Genomic DNA, 23,762 nt, shown 5'->3' on the forward strand with positions numbered 1-23,762 from the left:
TGTCCTAGAACTCACAAGGGAAGAGGCAATTCTTGATTTAGTCCTAAGTGAAGCCAGTCCAAGAGGTGTATATAACTGAATCACTTGGTAATAGCAACCATAATGTAATTAAATTTAACATCCTTGTAAGGGGAAAAAAGCCAAAGAAACCCATCACAGTAGCATTTAACTTCAAAAAGGGGAACTCTCCAAAAATGAGCAAGCTAGTTAAATGGAAATTAAAAGGAACAGTCACAAGGGTGAAATGCCTTCAAACTTCCTAGAGGCTATTTTAAAACACCATGATGGAGGGTTAAACTTAAATGTATACTGCAAATGCCACCATGGCTTAACAGCAGAGTAAAAGATTGAAAGTCAAATCCTAGATAGGAAAATAGAAAGGAGCATAAACTCTGGCAAGTCAAGTGTAAAGTAAAATAAGTCAGGGCAAGAAAGAATTTGAAGAGCAACTAGCTAAGGATTTTTTTAAGTAGCAGGCTTCCTATGTCTGATGCAAACCGTCAGTGGGGCCACTGGCTGATCAACGCACTGACGGAGCACTAAAGGTAAAGAAGCTAAATGAATTCTTTGCATCCGTCTTCACTGCAGAGGACATGGGGGCAGATCCCCACACCTGAGCTATTCCTTCTAGGTGACAAATCATAGAATCAATCATAGAATGATAGAATATCAGGGTTGGAAGGGACCTCAGGAGGTCATCTAGTCCAACCCCCTGCTCAAAGCAGGACCAATCCCCAATTAAATCATCCCAGCCAGGGCTTTGTCAAGCCTGACCTTAAAAACTTCTAAGGAAGGAGATTCTACCACCTCCCTAGGTAACGCATTCCAGTGTTTCACCACCCTCCTAGTGAAAAAGTTTTTCCTAATATCCAACCTAAACCTCCCACACTGCAACTTGAGACCATTACTCCTTGTCCTGTCCAAATCTGAGGAACTGCCCAAATCTGAGGAACTGTCCGAGATTGAGGTGTCAATAGAGGATTTTTGGAACAAATGGATAAATTAAACAATAAATCATCAGGACCAGATTGTATTCACTCAAGAGCTCTCAAGGAACTCACATATGAAATTGCAGAATTCCTAATTGTGGTTTGTAACCTATCACTTAATTCAGCTCCTGTATCTAATGACAAGATCAATGTATAAGTGACTTTTTTTAAAGGCTCTATAAGCTATCCTTGCAATTACAGACCAGTAAGCCTACTTTCAGTACCATGCCAATTGGTTGAAACTGTGCTAAAGAATGGAATTATCAGACATAGATGAAGACAATTTGTTGGGGAAAGTCAATATTGCTTTTGTAAAGGGAATTCTTTCAGGTTATCAAGCATGTAGACCAGGGTGATCCAGTGGATATAGTGTACTTAGACTATAGTCATCACCAAAGTCTCTTAAGCAAACTAAGCTCTCATGGGAGAAGAGGGAAGATTCTCTCATGAATCAGTAACTGGTTAAAATATAGGAAACAAAGCGTAACAATAAATGCTCGGTTTTCAGAATAGAGAGAGGTAAATAGTGGGGTCCCCCAAGGATCTGTACTGGGACTTGTGCTGTTCAACATATTCATTAACGATCTGGAAAAGGGGAAGAGCAGTGAAGTGGATAAATTTGCAGATGATACAAAATGACTCGATATAGTTAAATCCAAAGCTGATTCTGGAGATTTACAACGGAATCTCACTAAACTGGGTGACTGGGCAACAAAATGGCAAAGGAAATTCAATGTAGATAAGTGCAAAGTTGGAAGAAAATAATCCAAGTTATACATACAAAATGATGGGGGTCTAAATTAGCTGTTACCATTCAGAGCTTGGAGTCATTGTGGATAGTTTTCTGAAACAGCCTTTCAATGTACAGTAGCAGTCAAAAGAACTAACAGAATGTTGGACGCCATTCAGGAAGTGATAGATAAGAAGATAGAAAATATTATAATGCTACTATATAAATCCCATGGTATTCCCACACCTTGAATAGTACAATGGATTGCCCCATTTCAAAAAAAGATAGAATTGGAAAAGATGCAGAAAAGGGCAACAAAATGATTTAGGAAATGTAACAGCTTCCATTTGAAAAGTGATTAAAAAGCCTGGGTCTTTTCAGCTTAGAAGAGAAATGACAAAGGGGGGAATCTATAAAATCATGAATGGAATGGAGACAGTGAATAAGGAAGTGTTATTTACCCCTTTACATAACACAAGAGTCAGAGTTCCCTCAATTAAATTAATAGGCAGCAGATTTAAAAGAAACATAAGGAAGTACTTCTTCACACAATGTAGTCAACCTGTGGAACTCGTTGCCATGGAATGTCGTTAAGGCCAAAAGTATACATGAGTTCAACAACAAAAACATTCAGGTAAGTTTCTGGAGCATAGTTACATCAATGGAACTTGATGTAAAAAGGTGGTTGGGGACATACAACCCCACACACTAGGTGTCCCTAACCCTCCAACTGTCAAAAGCTGGAACTGTATCTAACATTCATCATCAACAACAGAAGATGAATCATGCAGAATTTCCCTGTTCTGTTCATTCCCTCTAAAGCATCTAGCACTAGCTACTGTCAGGGACAGGATATGGGGCTAGAAGGACTGTTGGTCTGATCCAGTATGGCCATTCTTATGTTCTTGTATAATCAGTTAAACACATGAGTAAAGTGACACACTTGCTTAAATATTTGGAAAACTGGATTGTAAAACAGAAATTGTATCCCACAACTGAATCAAGAATATTGTCATCATGTTGAGCATGACAACTTCCTTAAAAAGACTTCCATTTATTTCCATAGGCTTCCTATCAGGCTCTAGCAGTTATAGACCAATAAAGAGAAACAGGCTGAGTGCAGAAGTTAATTTCTGTTCTCTCTCTTCAAACTGAAAAGTGCTCACAACAGGCCAGGATAGTATTTTTAATCTTTTAAATGCTTAACATCAAGCAGTTCTAGAAGTACATGTAATACTTGACTCAACTGATATACTTTAGAATTTGTTCTTTCCAGGTAAAAGCATTGTAAAACTGCTGGAAAATCTTATTTTCAAAACTGACCATTTAGAGTGTTGTAAAGGAGAATATGTTCCACTTTTAGATTATTTTTTTAGAAACCTAATTTTAAATTAAGAGCACATGGCTCAAGTATCTCCTGTAACAAATCAGACATTTACATACTTTATCCAAAACTTAACAACTCATCTTTGCTGGGTGCATGCCTTCCAGAAACGATCTTAGAAAAAAATGAAATCTCAATGGAACACTTAATTTGCACATAGCACTTAAACTTCTGGGGCTCGGGTTCTGGTTCAGTCAACAAACTAATTGGCACATTCAATAGCAGTTACATCTGACTACAAATATGATTCGAAGGGACAAGAATTTAGGAAGGGTCTCATACTGAAAATAGTGGCAGTTCTCCTGTGTTTGTTGTAGAATGTTTCTGCCTTCTACTGTGAGAGTGAGATTATAAAGCATGAAGCTGCAAATGGTGTAGATATTTAAAGTTGCTGACTCTCATTACTTATTACCGACTTAATAGGTTAGCTCTAATGAGCCTGTTCACTAGCTGTTTCTTCATACTCAATGTTCTGAGCTAACAATTAATTTGAAATTCCACTAGGATGAGGGAGGGAAAGCGGGAAGCTTTATCTTTATGTAGGGAGACTCATGATGAATTGCCACCACTTCAAAAGAAAGATGGGGTGAGAAGTGTAACCCAGAATGTTCCTTTTTAAAATCTCATTTTGCGGTCACAACAAATCCATGGCATACGGTGATAGCAAATGTCTCCTAGGCAATCAAAACATAATGGAAACGGAGATGTACTGATCATTCAAATTTAAGATGTTCCTGTGGTCCTCATATGGAAATGTATCCTATTTGCTATGCTTCAGTTAACCAACATATTTCACGGATAGAAATCTCTGTCTAAACACAGAAACCCAAAATTTATCTTTTTTGAATATTTTGCTGCATGTTTTTGTATCACAAACCTCAATGATAAAAAAAAATGAAACTAAGCATCCACTACTGAAAACTAACTTTATTGTTTTGGTTTTTAAAATACCTAAGTTTGTAGTATTTAGTAGAGGAGATGTTTCACTTATTTTCTTTCATTAACTAAAGCAATGGTACAGCTTGCAAGAAATAAAATAAAATGATTATTGTGGCCAATACAAATTTTTTAAAAAACTGTTTTCTCCCTTTACCTATTAAATACAGTACAAGCGCAGATTTAATACAATATTGCTATATTTAAATTCTTATTATAAAAAGGTTTCAGAGTAGCAGCCATGTTAGTCTGTATTCGCAAAAAGAAAAGGCGTAGTTGTGGCACCTTAGAGACTAACAGATTTATTTGTTAGTCTCTAAGGTGCCACAAGTACTCCCCTTTTCTTATTACAAAAAGGTGTCTCCAGTAGAGGGCAACCTAGAGTCCTATTCGCACGATGAGCTTTCTCTCTAGAAACAGTAATGGGTTTTACTACAGTTCACAGCCAAAGTACAACAAGGTATTGGATTTTAAACTCCCTTTGAGGTAGAGAAGAGCATAATAATAACTTATCCATGATATCTCAGGGAATTTTAGACGGCATAATACCCTGACACATAGGGATATAACAACATAGAGTTCTTAGGGCATTTAAACAAAACAAAAGAAAAAACCACAACAGTTTCACTTACTTAAACTGTGAAAGATTGAAGACACTCAAATGAGCATGATATAAATTGTTGGATGGATAGATACATTACTAAGTTTTTGATTCTGAAAACATGTAAGCATCTGAGTGAGTTTGCTCATGTGAGTATTTCCATGGAATTCAATGGGGCTACCCACATAAGTAAATTTACTCACATCCATAAGTGTTTGTAGGGTAAGGCCCTAAAATGAAAAGTAGGCCAATAATGCTTCTGTTTACTTTTATATGCAGTGTGGGTATTGTTGATCCTTTTTTGTTTTCTTCTAGGCTTTTTCAGGAAACACAAATGCAGACAGTGTTGTGCACAATAAGCTTCAACATTCCATCAACGCAAGATTTCTCCGTTTTGTCCCCTTGGACTGGAATCCCAATGGTAGAATTGGAATGCGTATTGAGGTATACGGCTGCACATATAGTAAGTATTTGCTTAATTGTCTGAATGAAATGGCTATCAATCATTGCCTTTTTTTACCTAAATTGCAAATGGAAGTAGATTTGTCAGCTTAATTACCTGAATATTAAAATCAATAATATTTTATGCATAGATATTATCTATTTCTGCATCATCTAGCAATGTTTTCCTTACTATCCAGCTCTTTACATCCTAAGCTCAATTGTATCAAGTAGATGGATGCTAGTTCACTGCAAACTCCTATTTGCTACTGTTACATACTTCCCTCATAAATGTATCTCTCTCTTCAGAAGGAAAAATATCCACTGCTTGGGACTCATAAGGCCCCTAGGAGATTATTGATCTTGGCTACACAGAAAGCATTTTCTCTTCAGAAATTTTGAACTCTCCCATAAATCAATAATACTTTAAGGTCATTGTTTATATTAAGGGTACATTTATAAATAGTTTGTGCAGCATTATTATGTGATGAATAGATGTTACAAACATGTTTCAGATATCAGTAGTATGTGTTATAGTTGGTTATAAGCCACCTGCTGGACTCTGTAACTCTTCCATGACTTTGTCTTCCCTTAGTTGTTTGTGTTACTTTTCTCCACTGGTTCTCCTTCTTTGTCTCTGGCCCTTTCTTCAGTGGGTCTTGTGACAGGTTGTCCTTTTTTCTCTCCCACTGTTCATGAGCAAACCTCAGGACTCTATCCCTGCCAGCATCCTCTTCTCATTTTAAGTTCCATTTAACCTAAAACCAAGTAGTCACCTCGACAAAATATACATTTGAAATATTTTGTTACTTATCAAGATGAAATCAACATTTAGATGGAAATTTTCCAGTTCTGCTGACAATTTCTAATTGGCCAGCATCTCAAAATAGGTAGAAATTTAGTTGAATTCCACGTCACGTAACTATGGCACTGTTCTGGTATTAAAAGAGTTTTTTCTTATGGGCTGAGAGAAGGGAGAAGTGTAAATAGTGTGTAAAATGGCAATATATAACTTCTTTCGTGGTCTCTGTAGGGTTGCCTCAAGGCGTCTTAGTTCTTTCTTATATCCTTTCTAAATGGTTCTTGAGCTTTGAACACCTTGCTACAGCTAATAGATTAAGAATGTCAAAATGATTTACAAAACGTAAAGCCCAGATTCCTAAATAGTGACATCAAAATGGTTATGAAGGAATGGTAAAGGTTAACTTTAATAAATTAAATCCAAACACCCTGTCCTGCTTTTTAACCAGAATGTGAATGTATGATGCACAAAGTGTGATTTCTAGGCTGATTGCTAAGACCTTTACACATGCTATTAGATAGTATTATCAGTGTATAAACGTAGTTATAGAAACAGTGAAAAGATGCAGCAGGAAACTTCAGTCATTAGTGTTGTGGTTCATCAACAATTTTCTTTTCATATGACTAGTGAATTGAGATTCAGTTTGTTATATACTACTGCCTTTTAACAGCATTTATTAGGTGAGAGATGCCAGTCACTTTGTTGAATTTATCCTTCCAATGCATTTAGATGCTACGGTGATGGATGTTGTTATAAACCTGAAGAGAATAAAAAAAAGGGTTTTTTAACTATATTTAACTATATTATAAAGTACAAAAGAAATACTTAATATTGCTTTAGGAACTCCTGTAAGAAACTAAGTTTGTTTAAGTTTTACTCACTGTGTGAGATTATTTTCAGAGTAGCAGCCGTGTTAGTCTGTATCCGCAAAAAGAACAGGAGTACTTGTGGTACTTTAGAGACTAACAAATTTATTAGAGCATAACCTTTCGTGAGCTACAGCTCATTTCATCTGATGCATAGGATGGAACATATAGTAAGAATATATATATATATATACACACACACACACATACAGAGAAGGTAGAAGTTGCCATACAAACTGTAAGAGGCCAAAAGAAAAAAGAAAAGGAGTACTTGTGGCACCTTAGAGACTAACCAATTTATTTGAGCATAAGCTTTCGTGAGCTACAGCTCACTAAGATGAGCTATTATCAGCAGGAGAAAAAAAACTTTTGTAGTGATAATCAGAGGGGCATTGGTGGCAGATATCACATTGGTAGATGTGCAGGTGAACAATCCCCTGATGGCATGGTTAATATGATTAGGTCCTATGATGGTGTCACTTGAATAAATATGTGGATAGAGGTGGGATCAGGCTTTGTTACAAGATTATTGTGTGATTTGTGCTAGAAATATTTCATAATTACTGGTATTAACAATAATTATACTCTCAGCATGTGTTTCCCCTCTATTTTTCCATAGTTCCTTTTCACTCTTTTTTCTTACTTTTTAGTTGGGGACTTTCTTATTGTCCCGTTGTCCCTATGAGGTTGGAAAGAGCATGCAAAATATTTTTTAGCAAAACTCCAAAGAAGTTTAAAATTCTCAAAACAAAACCCAGAAACAATTATTAAAAGCAGTAAGAAATGAATTCCAAAATCAAAGGACAAAAGGATTGTACACATAACAATGTATTCAAATAAACTCAAGATTTTTCAAATTACCTAAAATGGATACAATCTCTGGAAAGCAAAACTGGGGTGAAACCATGATTCATAGCTATAGAAATCACAGGCAACATCAAAGCAGTGTTTAGCAAGAATTTTGCCCAGCATTTAAGAGGGAAATTATAAATAGTGACTACAATATAATGCAATATAATTTAGGGGAAATAACTCTAATGAGCTAGTTAAATTAGTACAGTTCCAAGAAAGATAAACGACTCCCAAGAAAATCCTAATCGAAAATCAAGATCTCCAAATTTCCACATGAGAACTCATACACAGCACAGTTCAAAATTATTAATACAAAATTCAGTAAGATCACTAAGAACAGTGTGAAATAGTGGACATATATCACAAGAGCAATGAAAAAAAAGAACACTTACACTGATGGATGCCAAAACTGCCAAAGGAATCTCTTTTTTTAAAACTGCTGCAAAATCTTTTGTCTCCAACAACAAAGTGGGGTAGAATCATGAAGCTTGGCTGAATAATCCCAGTCAAGCTGGCAAAGAGTGTAATGGGCTATTCTGGACATAGTTTATTTGAGTGGGGAGGGGACATGATGAATAGTAACTGATGAGACGTGTACCTTACGTACAGGATGCTCATTCTGACCAGCGGGCTATGGTAGCATCATGTCAAGAGACTAAAGGGCAGGGACTCGATCCCTAGGTACAGGGAGGTCACACTGCCCAAATTACTAAAATGCCCCCAGTCCTCCATGTATATCAATGAGGGAGACAACCTCAATTACAGGGAGGTCACACAGGTTAATGCAGCAAAGGCCTCAATATGTCCCATAAAAGAGAGAAAATCATTACATGCACCCTAATTACAGGGTTGTCATGCTGACTGGACTGCCAACAGAGACCTGAGCCCTCATTACAGGGAGGTCTCACTGCTCAGGGTTCCAAAGAGCCTAATATCCCCCATAAACCGTGGCCACGTGACTTACACCCTCATTACAGGGGAGTCCCTTTCACTAGGCAGCCACAAGAGCATAATATCAAGAGGCCAAAAGAGCTGATCTGAACCCTCATTACAGGGTGGTCAAACAGCTCAAAGATATGTCCCCCACCTAAGCAAGAGTATGGCAACTCTTACCCTAATAACGGAGGAGTCACTTGGACTAGCTGAACAAAAGAGAGTAACTGCAACAGACAAAAGGGGAGAGACCTGATTACAGGGTGGTCACATGGGCCATGGAATGAAACTGGCTCTAAAGCCCCCATCATCAAAAGAGGTGCGACCTATACCCTAGTTACAGGGGGGATCACACCAGCTAGACTACCAACGGACCACAAAGCCAACAGGGCAAGAGGGTGGAGACCGAACCCAAATTACAAGCCAGTCACAGTACCAATGGCACAAAGATAGCCTTTCTAAACTAGAGGGATTCAACATGCACCTGAATTACAGGACTGTCCATTGAAGGTCCATTAATATTAGCTGGCTACAGGGGTCTAATACCAAGAATCTGAAGGACAGAGATGTTACCCTGAATTACAGGGAGGCCACACAGCTCAAGGTACCAAAGGCCTCGATCTGTCCCATAAAAGAGAGAGAGGCTCGTGACATGAACCCTCGTTACAGGGTTGTCAAATTGACTAGACTGCCAACAGGGCATAATGCCAAAAGGGCAAGAGGGCAGAGACCTTACCCTGAATTACAGGGAGGTCACACTGCTCAGGGTTCCAAGGAGCTCAACATCCCCGTAAGCGACAGGACCGTGACTTGAACCCTAACTGCTTTCTTTCCTCCTATTTGCTTGCTGTTTCTTCAAGGCTTCCTTCTTCTTGTCCATTTCTCTTCCTTGGAGGCCCTGGAAACAGAGAGAGTGAGAGAGATTAAGATAGCCTTAGGACAGGGCTCAGCAGACTCCATGTCCCCAACTCAAACTGGGCACAAACTGTTGAGGGAGCCTTGTTTTCCCTGAGTCTGTGGACAGCCTGCAATTCTAGCTCCAAGAGAGTTCCACACTGTCGTCATACTCTTCACTAGGATTTCAACGCCTCCTAAGCCTCCCCCGGGTGATCACACTACCAAATAAATCCTATTTCTTAAAATAAAATATAAAAACCTAAAAAATATAAGAATTAATGTTGTAATAGGGCCTACAGGGCTCAGGCTTGTAAAATATTTAGCTTAGCCAAATTAGGCTTTAGGATTTAGGATAAATAAGCTAAGAAAATTTAGGATAACTAAATTAATAAACCTGCTGACTTTGTATCTATGTTAATGATATGCTGATGTTTTGAAAATATCGGTAAATGTTGAATAATAATGTCAATGAAAGATCAGTAGACACCACAAGATGACTGTTGATAGCTGGGGTGAAATGTTAGACTTTCTTATCTGTTACCATGGTGATAATGTGATAAAAATATTTCACAAGGAGGGTGGTGAAGCACTGGAATGGGTTACATACTGAGGTAGTAGAATCTCCATCCTTAGAGGTTTTTAAGGCCTGGCTTGACAAAGCCCTGGCTAGGATGATTTAGTTGGGGTTGGTCCTGCTTTGAGCAGGGGGTTGAACTAGATGACCTCCTGAGGTCTCTTCCAAACCTAATCTTCTATGATTCTATGAAATGTTAATAAGTAAAAGGAAAATAACAAAGGAAAAATAGGGCACCCCAAAAGTAGTGAGGTGTAAGTGTTCAAATAAGAAAAAGGAGTTGAACCCCAGTTGGTGTAAGCATAACACATTACAACATCTGTATCCTGGCCTGCATGCTGTGGTGGGGGAGACCCCATAATGACAACCACTGGTGGTGCTGATGATGGTGAGGATGATGACAAACACTTGAGGTTTTTTCTGCAAGGCATGCTGTGTATAATGCAAATACTATGTGTACTGTATTGCTTTTGCTCTCTCTCCTTTAACAGATTGCAGTGTGTGTATTTTTGTTTGGTTTGCTAATAAAAATAAATATTGTAGAAAGATCACTATAGTCTGTTGTGCACTGTGGGTAGGGATAAGATTATGTCACAGAATTCACGGATTCCGTGACTTTCAGAGACCTACGTGACATTTTCCACTTGAGCCTCCAGGCAGCGGTGCCAGAGCTGTCAGCTGGTGGGGGCCCTGAAGCTTGGAGCCACCATAGGCAGCAGGGAAACCAGGAGCTCTCAGGCACCATGGGCATAGGGTTGCCAGGTGTCTGGTTTTCAACCAGAACACCTGGTCAAAAAGGGACCCTGGCAGCTCCGGTCAGCACTGCTGACTGGGCCATTAGAAGAACAGTTGGCAGCTAAGGCAGGCTCCCTCCCATGGCTCCGCGTGACTCCTGGAACCAGCGGCATGTTCCCCCTGCAGCTCCTACACATAGGGGCAGCCAGGGGGCTCCGTACTCTGCTCCTGCCTCTAGCAGAGGTTCTGCAGCTCCCATTCACTGGGAACCACGGCCAATGGGAGATGTGGGGGTGGCTCCTGCAGATGGGGCAGCATGCAGAGGATTTGGGAGCTGGAGGGGGGGAAATACCACTGCTTGTGGGAGCTGCTGAGGTAAGCACTGCCCAGAGCCTGCACCCCTGAGTCCCGCCCATGCCCCGACCCCTTTCCCAGCCCTGATCCCCACCCTGTCCTCCAAACCCCTCGGTCTCAACCTGGAGCACCCTCCTGCACCCCAAACCCCTCATCCCCAGCCCCACACCAGAGCCCACACCCCAAGCTGGAGCCCTCACACTGCCCTATGCCCCTGCCACAGCCCTGATCCCCCTCCTGCCTTCTAAGCCCCTCGGTCCCAGTCCAGAGCACCCTCCTACACCCCAAACCGCTCATCCCAGCCCCACCCCAGAGTCTGCACTCCCAGCCAGAGACCTCACCCCCATACCCCAACCCTCTGCCTAGCCAGGAGCCCCCTCCCACACTCTGAACCCCTCAGCCACAGCCTGGACTCCCTCCTGAACCCCAAAGCCCTCATCCAAAGCCCACACTCCCAGCCAGAGCACTCACACCCCCCACACCGCAACCCCTGCCCTAGTCTGGAGCACCCTCCTGCACCCATAACCCCTCATTTCTGGGCCCACCCCAGAGCCTGTTCCCCCACACATGCGCTGCAACCTCCTGCCCCAGCTCAAAGCCCCCTCCTACACTATGAAACCCTCAGCCCCAGCATGAAGCCCCCTCCTACACCCCAAATCCCTCATCCCTGGCCCCAGCCCAGAGCCCGTACCCTCTCCCACACCTCAACCTCCTGCCTCAGCCTGAAGCCCCCTCCCATACTCTGAATCCCTCACCCCACAGCCTGAAGCCCCCTTTATTACCCAGGGTTTTCAGAACCCCCAACAAGGGCAACTTAACTATTTTACTTCAGCCGGTGTGTCAAGGTTCCTCCCCCACTCTGAACTCTAGGGTACAGATGTGGGGACCTGCATGAAAACCTCCTAAGCTTACTTTTACCAGCTTAGGTTAAAACTTCCCCAAGGTACAAATTAATTTTATCCTTTGTCCTTGGAATATCCACTGCCACCACCAAACTCTAACTGGGTTTACTTGGAAACGTAGTTTGGATACGTCTTTCCCCCCAAAATCCTTCCAACCTTTGCACCCCACTTCCTGGGGAAGGTTTGGTAAAAATCCTCACCAATTTGCATAGGTGACCACAGACCCAAACCCTTGGATCTGAGAACAATGAAAAAGCATTCGGTTTTCTTACGAGAAGACTTTTAATAGAAATAGAAGTAAAGGAATCACCCCTGTAAAATCAGGATGGTAGATGCCTTACAGGGTAATTAGATTCAAAACATAGAGAATCCCTCTAGGCAAAACCTTAAGTTACAAAAAAGACACACAGACAGAAATAGTCATTCTATTCAGCACAGTTCTTTTCTCAGCCATTTAAAGAAATCATAATCTAACGCATACCTAGCTAGATTACTTACTAAAAGTTCTAAGACTCCATTCCTGGTCTATCACCGGCAAAAGCAGCCTACCGACAGCCACAGACCCTTTGTTTCTCTCCCTCCTCCCAGCTTCTGAAAGTATCTTGTCTCCTCATTGGTCATTTTGGTCAGGTGCCAGCGAGGTTACCTTTAGCTTCTTAACCCTTTACAGGTGAGAGGATTTTTCCTCTGGCCAGGAGGGATTTTAAAGGGGTTTACCCTTCCCTTTATATTTATGACATGGTGTAAGCAATAAATTAACAGGAACTACAGCACTTCCATCTGATAAGATTTATGGAAGGCAGTGTGCTTTATTTAAAACTGAAGTTTATTAGATTTAAGCTCCCACAAACATAAGCAATAGGTTTAGAACATCCCAGATATTTACCTAATATCTGGAAAGATATTGACTAATTAACAGCAGGTTTGCTGTGGCCAGTTGGAGAAAGGATATTGGGAAAAATGGATTTTTTTAAATGGCTTCAGAGGAGTGCTTTAAAGTACATTTTATTAGCTATTTTTTATAATTAATTTTTATAAAATACATAGGTTATAATGGCCCCTCTGGTATTATTATTTTTTTAAAATTTTTAATATTTTTTTAATATTAGAGGCATTTAGACTAAAGGTTTTTTAACCATTAAGGTTTTTAGTTTTAATTGTTTACTTGTTTGTCCCCTCCTCCCATTCTGATTAGCAGAAACTGCAAGCTAGATCTAACCTTGCTTCTGAAAGCCTGTCTCCAAATTAACCATTAACTATGTGGTGTTTTATTTTATTAATTTAGGGTGGCTGAATGCACATAATGTGGTTGCAATTAGTTTGATCACATTCTGGGGTATACATGCCCCTCAAATCCAGGGCAACACCTCCTGCACCCCAAGCCTCTCATCCCTGGCACTACCTCAGAGTCCACACCCCCAGCCCAACCCCTCACCCCTCCCACACCCCAACCCCCGAGCCAGCCTGGTGAAAATGAGCGAGTGAGTGAGGGTGGGGAGAGCGAGCAACAGAGGGAGGGGTGATGGAGTGGGGCAGGGGGCAGGGCAAGGGTGTTCGGTTTTGTGAGAGTAGAAAGTTGGCAACACTAGGCAGGCAGCAGGAGGACCCAGAGCTCCCAGCCATCAGCCCTGGAGCTCCGAGGTACTGCGGGCAGTGGGGGAATCCAGAGCTCCCAGCTGCTACAGGCACCAGGAGCTCCCAGCCCCTGGGACAGTGGAGACCCGGAGCCATCAGCCAGCTCAGGGGGCAGGGACCCCAGAGCTCTGAGTCACTGGGGCTGCAGCGGGGGCCACAGAGCTGTCAGCCACGACAGTGGATCCAGAACTATCAGCCACCATGGTGGCAGTTGCTGGACCCCACCACTTCCCACATCAGGGCTTCGGCTGTCTTCCCTCACCATCGGGGTTCGGGCTTCAGTCCTCCCCCTGAGAATCCCCTTCCCATTATTTTTAGTAAAAGTCACAGACAGATCACGGACTTCCGTGAATTTTTGTTTATTGCCAGTGACCTGTCCTTGACTTTTACTAAAAATAACTAACAAAATCTTAACTTTAACTATGGGGTTCCCCCTTCTGTTGATAACCTCACTACAGTAGTTAATCGTGGGGCTGAACTCTTACAGATGAAAGTAGGTGAGAACACTCACCTTGGAGTGGGTAATTAGTTAAAGTAATCCTTAACTATAGATAAGGCTACAGTGTCTGGTGTAAAATGAAGTAGCAGCTCCAAGCTGGGAGTTGACAATTAGATTCAATTTCTGGCTCTGCCACTGACTCACTTTGTTACCTTGGACATATCTATTGGCTTCTCTGTGCCTCAATTTACATGTCCATAAGTCTGTTTTAATACTGCTATCCTGCTTAACAGGGATATTATTAGGCTTAAATGATTAATTGGTCGTCCCACAGAATTGCAAAACATTGTTATATATTATTTGATATTTTGTTGATTTTAATGTCTAGTTTAGAATTATTGCTCTGTTTCTTAAACCTAAATTTATTTTGAGTGAAATTACCTTTTTTATATGGTGTGTGTGTGTGTGTATGTATTGCAATTAACTTTCAGCCTTATGGGCAAGTAGTTATTGGAACATAAGAGTCGCACACACAATATGTTTGGCGTTGAAACTTCACTTTATAAATTTAAATAAATAAATATAATAAATTTGAAATGTTATTAATATAAATAAGTTCTAATCAAGTATTAACACACCCTCTCCCAACTCAGGAAAAACAGGAGCAATGGGTAAATTACAAGGAACCAGGCAGCATTTGTGTTCCTATACTCTGAAAGATGGGAGAAGACATTAAAAAGAAAAACAACTGGCGGGATTTTTTTTTAATCAGAGACACAGTTACCTTAAAGAAAAAGAAAAGCTCAGTCTTGACATGAAAAACAAGATTTATCCACTGTGGTTGGGATTTTCCACTTCTTCTGTCATTTTAACACAGCTGTACAATCCTTGCTTTTAACATATGAATGCAATAGCTCGAATACCATTTTTAAAATGACAATCTAAAGCATTTTTAAAATAGTTTATAAGTAACATACTTGGTATTTACACAATATATGATGGTATGATGTGGGGTAGAGTTTTACTCGTGCTCATTTGGGATCAGCTATACCCACCTGACTATTGCAATGGCATCATTAATCAGAATTAATGCAACTGTCTCAAACTCATGACAATAAATCTTTTACATCAATCCTTATAATCACATATTCTCTTTCTGTATGCAGCAAAGTGCTGAACACCTCCACCTTCTATAGATTCTGAAATAATGCCCAAAATAGTGATTCCTCAGTCATTAAATTACATTGTACATTCCCCAGTTACAGCCTTATGTTAATTCTCCATTCCCTTGTTATAGTTCCATTCCCACTCTGGAAATCATATATATCATATTATGCAACATTCAATGTTAACATATACTCTTTTTCATAGGATATTTACTTCTCAATTAGAGTTATATTTTCCCAAATACTACAACCACATGAAATCTGGAGTGATTCTGTTGAACTCAGTGGAGTTACTCTACATTTACACCAATGTATTTAAGAGTAGGATTTGGCCCATCACCATTAAACATTGCAGATATATGTAGGTAATAAAAATAGTATGCTACCATTTGCCATTTTGGATATTACTCTGATGGTTCTTGGGTAAAGGGATGTGACTTATTCATTTTTTGGTCAGTACTGCTAGCTAATAACTGAGTTACAGGATGTTGTTTTGTCTTGACACTCTGGAGACATGTATAACCTTCCACGGTAGCAACTCATTCAAGATGGACTGTTGCATTAATAAGTGAAAACCATAGGCTAGATCCTCCAGTGGTATAAATCAGTGTAGATCCATTTAAATCACTCTTTCAACCCTCACTGGCATGATTTCTACCTCCTATAGCAATTGTGATTTATACAGCGAACGGAGGGAGTATGGTAATATGGGTGCTTTATCCACAGATATGCAGACAATATCCCTGATTTGAAGAGCTAACCGTCTAAAAAGGATTAAATCTGTCCCTGCTGGGAGGGCCAATATAGGATCTATACACCACTTAAGTCTCACGTTAGCCCTAGAAGTGGAATTTAGGTGTGGCATAAGGCTTGTGCTGGCCCTCTACAGATGAGCAAATGTCACCTATGATGCTCAATATAATTGTTCTTCATCTCCTCTTTTCAGAGGTACTCCAAAGCCTGAGAGCACATGCAGCTCACAACATGAAACCACAGAATATTTAGTTTCATAGATTCATAGATATTTAGGTCAGAAGGGACCATTATGATCATCTAGTCTGACCTCCTGCACAATGCAGGCCACAGAATTTCACCCACCACTCCTAAAAAAGACCTCACACCTATATCTGTGCTATTGAAGTCCTCAAATTGTAGTTTGAAGACCTCAAGGAGCAGAGAATCCTCCAGCAAGTGACCCGTGCCCCATGCTACAGAGGAAGGTGAAAAACCTCCAGGGCCTTCCAATCTGCCCTGGAGGAAAATTCCTTCCCGACCCCAAATATGGCGATCAGCTAAACTCTGAGCATATGGGCAAGATTCATCAGCCAGATACTACAGAAAATTCTTTCCCGGGTAACTTGGATCTTACCCCATCTAAAAACCCATCACAGGCCATTGGGCCTATTTACCATGAATATTTAATTGCCAAAACCATGTTATCCCATCATACCATCTCCTCCATAAACTTATCGAGTTTAATCTTAAAGCAAGATAGATCTTTTGCCCCCACTACTTCCCTCGGAAGGCTATTCCAAAACTTCACTCCTCTGATGGTTAGAAACCTTCGTCTAATTTCTAATCTAAATTTCCTAGTGGCCAGTTTATATCCATTTGTTCTTGTGTCCACATTGGTACTGAGTTTAAATAATTCCTCTCCCTCTCTGGTATTTATCCCTCTGATATATTTATAGAGAGCAATCATATCTCCCCTCAACCTTCTTTTAGTTAGGCTAAACAAGCCAAGCTCCCTGAGTCTCCTTTCATAAGACAAGTTTTCCATTCCTCGGATCATCCTAGTAGCCCTTCTCTGTACCTGTTCCAGTTTGAATTCATCCTTCTTAAACATGGGAGACCAGAACTGCACACAGTATTCCAGGTGAGGTCTCACCAGTGCCTTATATAACGGTACTAAAACCTCCTTATCCCTACTGGAAATACCTCTCCTGATGCATCCCAAGACGACATTAGCTTTTTTCACAGCCATATCACATTGGCAGCTCATAGTCATCCTATGATCAACCAATACTCCAAGGTCCTTTTCCTCCTCCGTTACTTCTAGTTGATGCGTCCCTAGCTTATAACTAAAATTCTTGTTATTAATCCCTAAATGCATGACCTTACACTTCTCACTATTAAATTTCATCCTATTCCTATAACTCCAGTTTACAAGGTCATCCAGATCCTCCTGTAGGGTATCCCTGTCCTTCTCTAAATTAGCAATACCTCCCAGCTTTGTATCATCTGCAAACTTTATTAGCACACTCCCACTTTTTGTGCCCAGGTCAGTAATAAAAAGATTAAATAAGATTGGTCCCAAAACTGATCCTTGAGGAACTCCACTGGTAACCTCCCTCCAACTTGACAGTTCACCTTTCAGTAGGACCCGTTGTAGTCTCCCCTTTAACCAATTCCCTATCCACCTTTCAATTTTCCTATTGATGCCCATCTTATCCAATTTAACTAATAATTCCCCATGTGGCACAGTATCAAACGCCTTACTAAAATCTAAGTAAATTAGATCCACTGCGTTTCCTTTATCTAAAAAATCTGTTACTCTCTCAAAGAAGGAGATCAGGTTGGTTTGGCACGATCTACCTTTTGTAAAACCATGTTGTATTTTGTCCCATTTACCATTGACTTCAATGTTGTTGAATTCTGTAGCATGGACACTTACGCTTCTATGCAAAAAAAAAAATCACTTTCACTTATTTAAAGAGAACATCAGAAAGGTCCCCAGATTATGTTAGTAAGAAAAGTCTACTGATTAATCATGTTTCTATGTCTGTAGGTATGTGTGGGGAAGTGGGAGTAGTAGTTTCTTTTGTAAGGTCTCACATCTTTCTCTTCCATGCAGTATAATGCTGTTCCAGGTACATGAAATCAAAAGCCACCCGTTGCATGCATTTTTGCACAGCAATAGGTTTAATTTTGCTTGAAAAAATTGCCGTAGCCTAGCTGATCCCCCTCTACAATTTCTACACTGGATTTCAGAGAAGGCCAGACACCCCTAAGTATATCTTCCATGTAATCATATGCAACAGCAATGATATTTTGGGGAAAACATATACTGTATCATAGCTAGCACTAAGTCTGAATTGTCTGGTATATTATCTGTCATCCAAGTGACAGCTCCCAAGTACTGATAGCTAGTATCCTCGATCTCTCTCACGCTGTGGTGGCTTCAGCTTATCAGTGAAATGAAGTAAATGATCTCCAGAAAAGATATCCATATAAGTAAGGCAGTTGTTGTCAGTTTTCCACACAGCATGTTTTAGAGTGTAAGTTCTTTTGGACAGGGACTGTCATTTTCTCTACAGTGCCCAGTACAAAGGAGCCCTGACCTGCTTGGCCTCTAATGCACTGCTTCAATACAAATAGCAATAATAAGTTTTGAAATTATATATTAATAATAAGAGTCCCCCCGTAGTATTGTGCTCCATGTTCTGTTTTTTTTTTCCTGCTGCCTCTGTGAAGTTTCTCCATTTCATCCTCCTTAAGTGTAACTGGCTTTTTTTTTTTTCTTTCTCAGCTGCAGATGAATACTCTTCCCCAGATATATTGACCTCAACTGCATCATGCTGTGGTTGGGCAACACATCCTCTATATTTACAAAAAATAATGGCTCTCAGCCCCTGGCTGCTTGTTCTTTCTATTCAAAGGGTGCAAATTAGACAGATACATCTCTGCAGCAGTTTCCTGTGGTTTGTCAGTAGATGAAATGTCAGATTGTGAGGATGAAGCTCTGCTGCCAGTGTCAGTGTTAGACTTGTCCCCTGGCAGCTCCATGGAACCTAAATATGTCTCTTTGGCAGACTCCTTTTTCCCCTCAACTACTACCTCTCTTGCTCAGTCCATCTGCGGGTGACCAGTAAACGCAGCTACAAACAATTCACATTTCACACAACAGACAGACAGATGTGTTGAAATGTTTCACTGACTTGGAGGCCATTACAGGGATCCAACTATCCCTTTCCTAAATGGGACCAGATACGTACACTTTTGTTACAATTTCTAATGGGTTTGTGACAATGGCTGTGCTCTATAAAGACAGAATTTTAAAAATGGACACTAGTAAATTCAAGAAATGTTCCTGGTAGACACATTAATTAAGATGGGAGACAATGCTGAACAGCAACGTAACATCATGATCCCCAAACCTCCAGGCCAGAGCCCTGGCACTAATACTGTTAAGTGATTGCAGCAAAGACTTTGTGACGGCCCCCTTTATACTAGGGCTACACAAAATCCCTGGAACAATTAAGTAAGCTGGACAAAGGTCTGTCCACAATTTGTATAGCTAGGATAATACATACACTTGCAAGAACTCTGTGCAAATGTGATGAGAAAACTATAGTTTTAAATGTGGCCCATTATCTATGATTTTACAGTAACCTAATTTTTCCAGCAGTTTTGTTTCATGCAAAGCCTGATTCAAATGGCAAACCTAGCTCTGCCTAACTTCATAAACTGTTCCCATCCTCTCTCCCTAAAAGAAACAGAGGCCTTGTGACTTGATCTTCATTTCCTCCTCTTTAACAGTGACAGTTATCCAACCAGGAACAATACATGTGACTAAAGTGATAACGATTAAGGAATACATGCAGTGAATAGAGTTTGAAATTTGTTTCTATGGAGTGTTCATTGAACAATTTCAAACAATAAACAAATTTGCAAAACTCAAACCTGTTGTTTGCAACTAATACTTTGGCTAGGTTTATCCAAAACTTCTCTACTTTCTGGTTGAGAACCACTGAAAAATTTGATTCTGTGGCATGCAGGGAGCTGCAGCATTCTGTGATTTATGACAGCTCTGCTGTATTTTGGGACTTGTGTATCTTCGGGGGTATAGCTAAATTTTGGACTAAATAATTCTGAAAACATACTTGTGTTTTGACTTTGTGAAAAATGATAATTAGAAGATTTTCAGTCACAAACTGAATCAGCCTTTTCATATACCTTTCTTATAACATTTTTACTTGAAGGGCAGAAGAGGAAACCTACTGAGGCTGATATTCAGGTAACAAACTCACCGAAATATGAGTTAATGGCTATAGTAAAGGGCAAAAAAGTAGTAACACTCTTTCTTAATTAGAATCATAAACTTCTACCCTGATGGCCAGTATGCATTTTGTCCTCTCTCTCTCTCTTCCTCTTCCTCCCACTCTCACTCTGGTGGGAATACATTGATGGTAAAAATGGTAGATGCACAAGAATGATTATAATTTCTCTCATCAATAGTTACATTCTTTTCACAAAAAGAAAAGGAGTACTTGTGGCGCCTTAGAGACTAACGAATTTATTTGAGATAAGCTTTCGTGAGTTACAGCTCACTTCATCCAATGAAGTGAGCTGTAGCTCACGAAAGCTTATGCTCAAATAAATTGGTGAGTGTCTAAGGTGCCACAAGTCCTCCTTTTCTTTTTGACAATACAGACTAACACGGCTGCTACTCTGAAACCATTTTTTTCACAGTCTTCATTCATTCATATTAAAGGGTATTTTTTGCCTGAGTAAGGACTGAGGAAATACTACAAGGTTAAGCTCATTGTGAATAGTGAAGTGATTTTGGAGAGCAGGAATATATTTATTATTCTTCCTCTGTTGCTCAACTTGCTCAACAGCTAATACCAATATATGTGTGTTACCGATTATGAAAGCACACCATTGTCAGTGCCTGTTAAGGATATGTCTAATGAGTGTTTTAACTGCATAGTTATATTTGTGAAAGCTTTAAAAAGAAAAGCCCAGTCTTATTGACACTCCTACGTGTTTATTGCAATCTAATAAACATAAAAGCACATCATTTGTATTTGCCATGGATTTGTGTTTTTACTTTCAACATTTATTCAGTGGAATTACAAAGGACAATAGTCAAATGAACATTCTTTTTAGGCAGAATGTAATGCATATTCATTGTGCACTTGGTAAATGAATTCTTCATAAGAACTAAGTACATTAACAAGATGTGGAGAAAATCAACAGACTACATTCTTAAAACATAGCTGCATTAAATTGACAAGGATTTTTGAGTGGTGAAAACAAATGGCTAACATTAAATACTATAGGTCATTTGAATTGAGTTCATTTTTATGCCACAATGTGGAGCAATTTTTTTTGGTCAAATTAAATAATGTTAGTAAATAGATAATGCGATTCCATTGACTTGGAAGAAGTCAGTGAGTCAGTCAGTTGAAAAGTAACTTAATATTTTATTGGGTGCCCTTTACATCTTCATTTATTTCACAAATGTATCTTTCAAGGACAATTACCTTTTTCTTCTTTACTTATGAGGTGTGACTATTCTAAGAGCTTTTCTTGGTGGTATCGGTTCCTTCGTGTCTTTCTTGTTCAATATGCAACTGATTTTGACAGATATTCTTTTATATCTTATTGGTCTAAAATCACTTTTTTTTTCAGATGAAGTGAATGTATGTGACCTTGAAAGAGACTAGATAAAACATTGTCACAAGACAGAAAGTAGACTTCATTGGGGCAACTGTCACACAGCTGCAATAGTGCATCCGATGAAGTGGGCTGTAGCTCACGAAAGCTTATGCTCAAATAAATGTGTTAGTCTCTAAGGTGCCACAAGCCCTTCTTTTCTTTTTGCACCTATTATAATAAGTCATTGAGACTATAAATGGAAAACAAAATAACTGAAAAAAACATAAAAACATGAATCTCCCTACTGTCACTGTGTTCTGCATCTGGTGTAGAAAAAGAGCATTTCTTTTGATGTCAATGGAATTACATTAGGTGAGAAGAGAACAAGGGCAGACTAACTACATCATAATTAATGAGTTTTCTTTCCTAATATCAACTTTATTCATTTTCCAGAATAAAATGGACTAATATTAATTTAAATGAATATAAAACCAGATTGCTCTTAATAGTGTCTTAAAGCTGTTGTCCACCTTGGGGTAGCTTGAAAGTCTTGTCCCTCACTCAGTAAGATGTAATAAGCTTGATGCTCCTCTCACACTGGTATACAGCAGGAGCAATTACATTGAACTTAATAGAATTACACTGGTGTCAGAATACTATGAGATCAGAATTAGGCCCAAAACTTCCAGGTCACAAGGCTGCAGTGCTACCTTTTTGCAAGCATCAGAGTATACTTTAAGGAACAGAAGTGTTTAGAGGCTATGCCCCCTCTGAGCCACTCACTCTGGGGAGTCTAGTGTCAGCAATGGTGCGAGTCTGGAGAAGTCCTGGCACTTCGGAGAACAAGGAGTCCCATTTTAACGGGGTCCTGAGTTGGTATGTAGTGGGATGGGGAGGGGAAGGCTTCCTTCACACTTCATCCGTGCACGATGAAGCAAACTAAAACCCGTCTTGGCTAAACATACGATTACAAGTTATCTTTCATTTCTTTTTATTGCTAGGGTCTGAGGTGGCTGATTTTGATGGGAAAAGTTGCCTGCTCTACAGATTCAATGAAAAATCCATGAGTGCCCTGAAAGATGTGATTTCGCTGAAGTTTAAAACAATGCAAAGGGATGGGATTCTACTGCACAGAGGAGGACAGAATGGAGATCACATCACATTGCAATTAGTAAAAGGAAAACTTTCTTTATTCATTAATTTAGGTAATGGCTATCGGGTGTACAGTCTTGCAGCACCCATTCGATGTTGTGTCACAAGTTCCTGTTTATTAAGCTTATTTTAACCTATTGCATTCCATAAACTAGTAGCCTGTTTAAATATCCATATTGTTTTAGGAAATTAATCTCACAGTTGGTTCTTTTTCTCATCTCAAGGTGATGCTAAAATTCATTCTGCTAATGGCCAAATTAATATTACCCTGGGTAGCCTTTTGGATGATCAGCACTGGCATTCAGTCCTCATTGAACACTTTAACAATCAAGTAAACTTTACGGTGGATAAACACAGTCATCATTTTCATGCAAAGGGGGAATTCAGTTATTTGGACCTTGATTATGAGGTGTGAAAATTACCTTTCATTTATTACATTTATTACTTTTGTTATGTAAATGCAATTAAATAAGTGAAGGGAACAGAACTGTTTAGGGATTTTGTAGTAATTCAAACTTTCGGTGAAGTTTATATTTGGAAGGAATGGATCAGAGAAATGTCTTCTTACCATACTTCTGCAAAACCTTACAGGCCACTGCTGTGTCTCTAGCACCCAGACACCCAGTTCTCAATGGGATTCAAACCCCAAATAAATCTGTTTTACTCTGTATAAAGTTTATACCGGGTAAACTCATAAATTGTTCACACTCTATAACACTGATAGAGAGATATGCACAGCTGTTTGCTCCCCCAGGAATTAATTACTTGCTCTGGGTTAATTAATAAACAAAAAGTGATTTTATTAAATATAAAAAATAGGATTTAAGTGGTTCCAAGTAATAACAGACAGAACAAAGTAAACTACCAAGCAAAATAAAACAAAAACATGCAAGTCTAAGCCTAATATAGTAGGAAACTAAATGCGGGTAAATCTCACCCTCAGAGATGTTCCAATGAGCTTCTTTCACAAACTAGACTCCTTCCTAGTCT

The 23,762-nt window shown here is 39.7% G+C and overlaps 1 protein-coding gene across 6 annotated transcripts in view; it reads left to right on the forward strand.

Moving 5' to 3' along the window:
- Window positions 1–23,762, forward strand: part of CNTNAP4 (contactin associated protein family member 4) — a 310,896-nt gene that overhangs the window by 170,294 nt on the left and 116,840 nt on the right. For all 6 annotated transcript variants that reach the window (XM_073344935.1, XM_073344938.1, XM_073344940.1 and 3 more), the window contains 3 exons: window positions 4,956–5,103; window positions 22,622–22,825; window positions 22,997–23,181. In XM_073344935.1, coding sequence (XP_073201036.1) covers window positions 4,956–5,103; window positions 22,622–22,825; window positions 22,997–23,181 — 537 coding nt within the window. The remainder of the gene's footprint in view (window positions 1–4,955; window positions 5,104–22,621; window positions 22,826–22,996; window positions 23,182–23,762) is intronic.

Source organism: Lepidochelys kempii, chromosome 5 (genome assembly GCF_965140265.1).
Source record: "Lepidochelys kempii isolate rLepKem1 chromosome 5, rLepKem1.hap2, whole genome shotgun sequence".
Taxonomy (NCBI): domain Eukaryota; kingdom Metazoa; phylum Chordata; order Testudines; family Cheloniidae; genus Lepidochelys; species Lepidochelys kempii.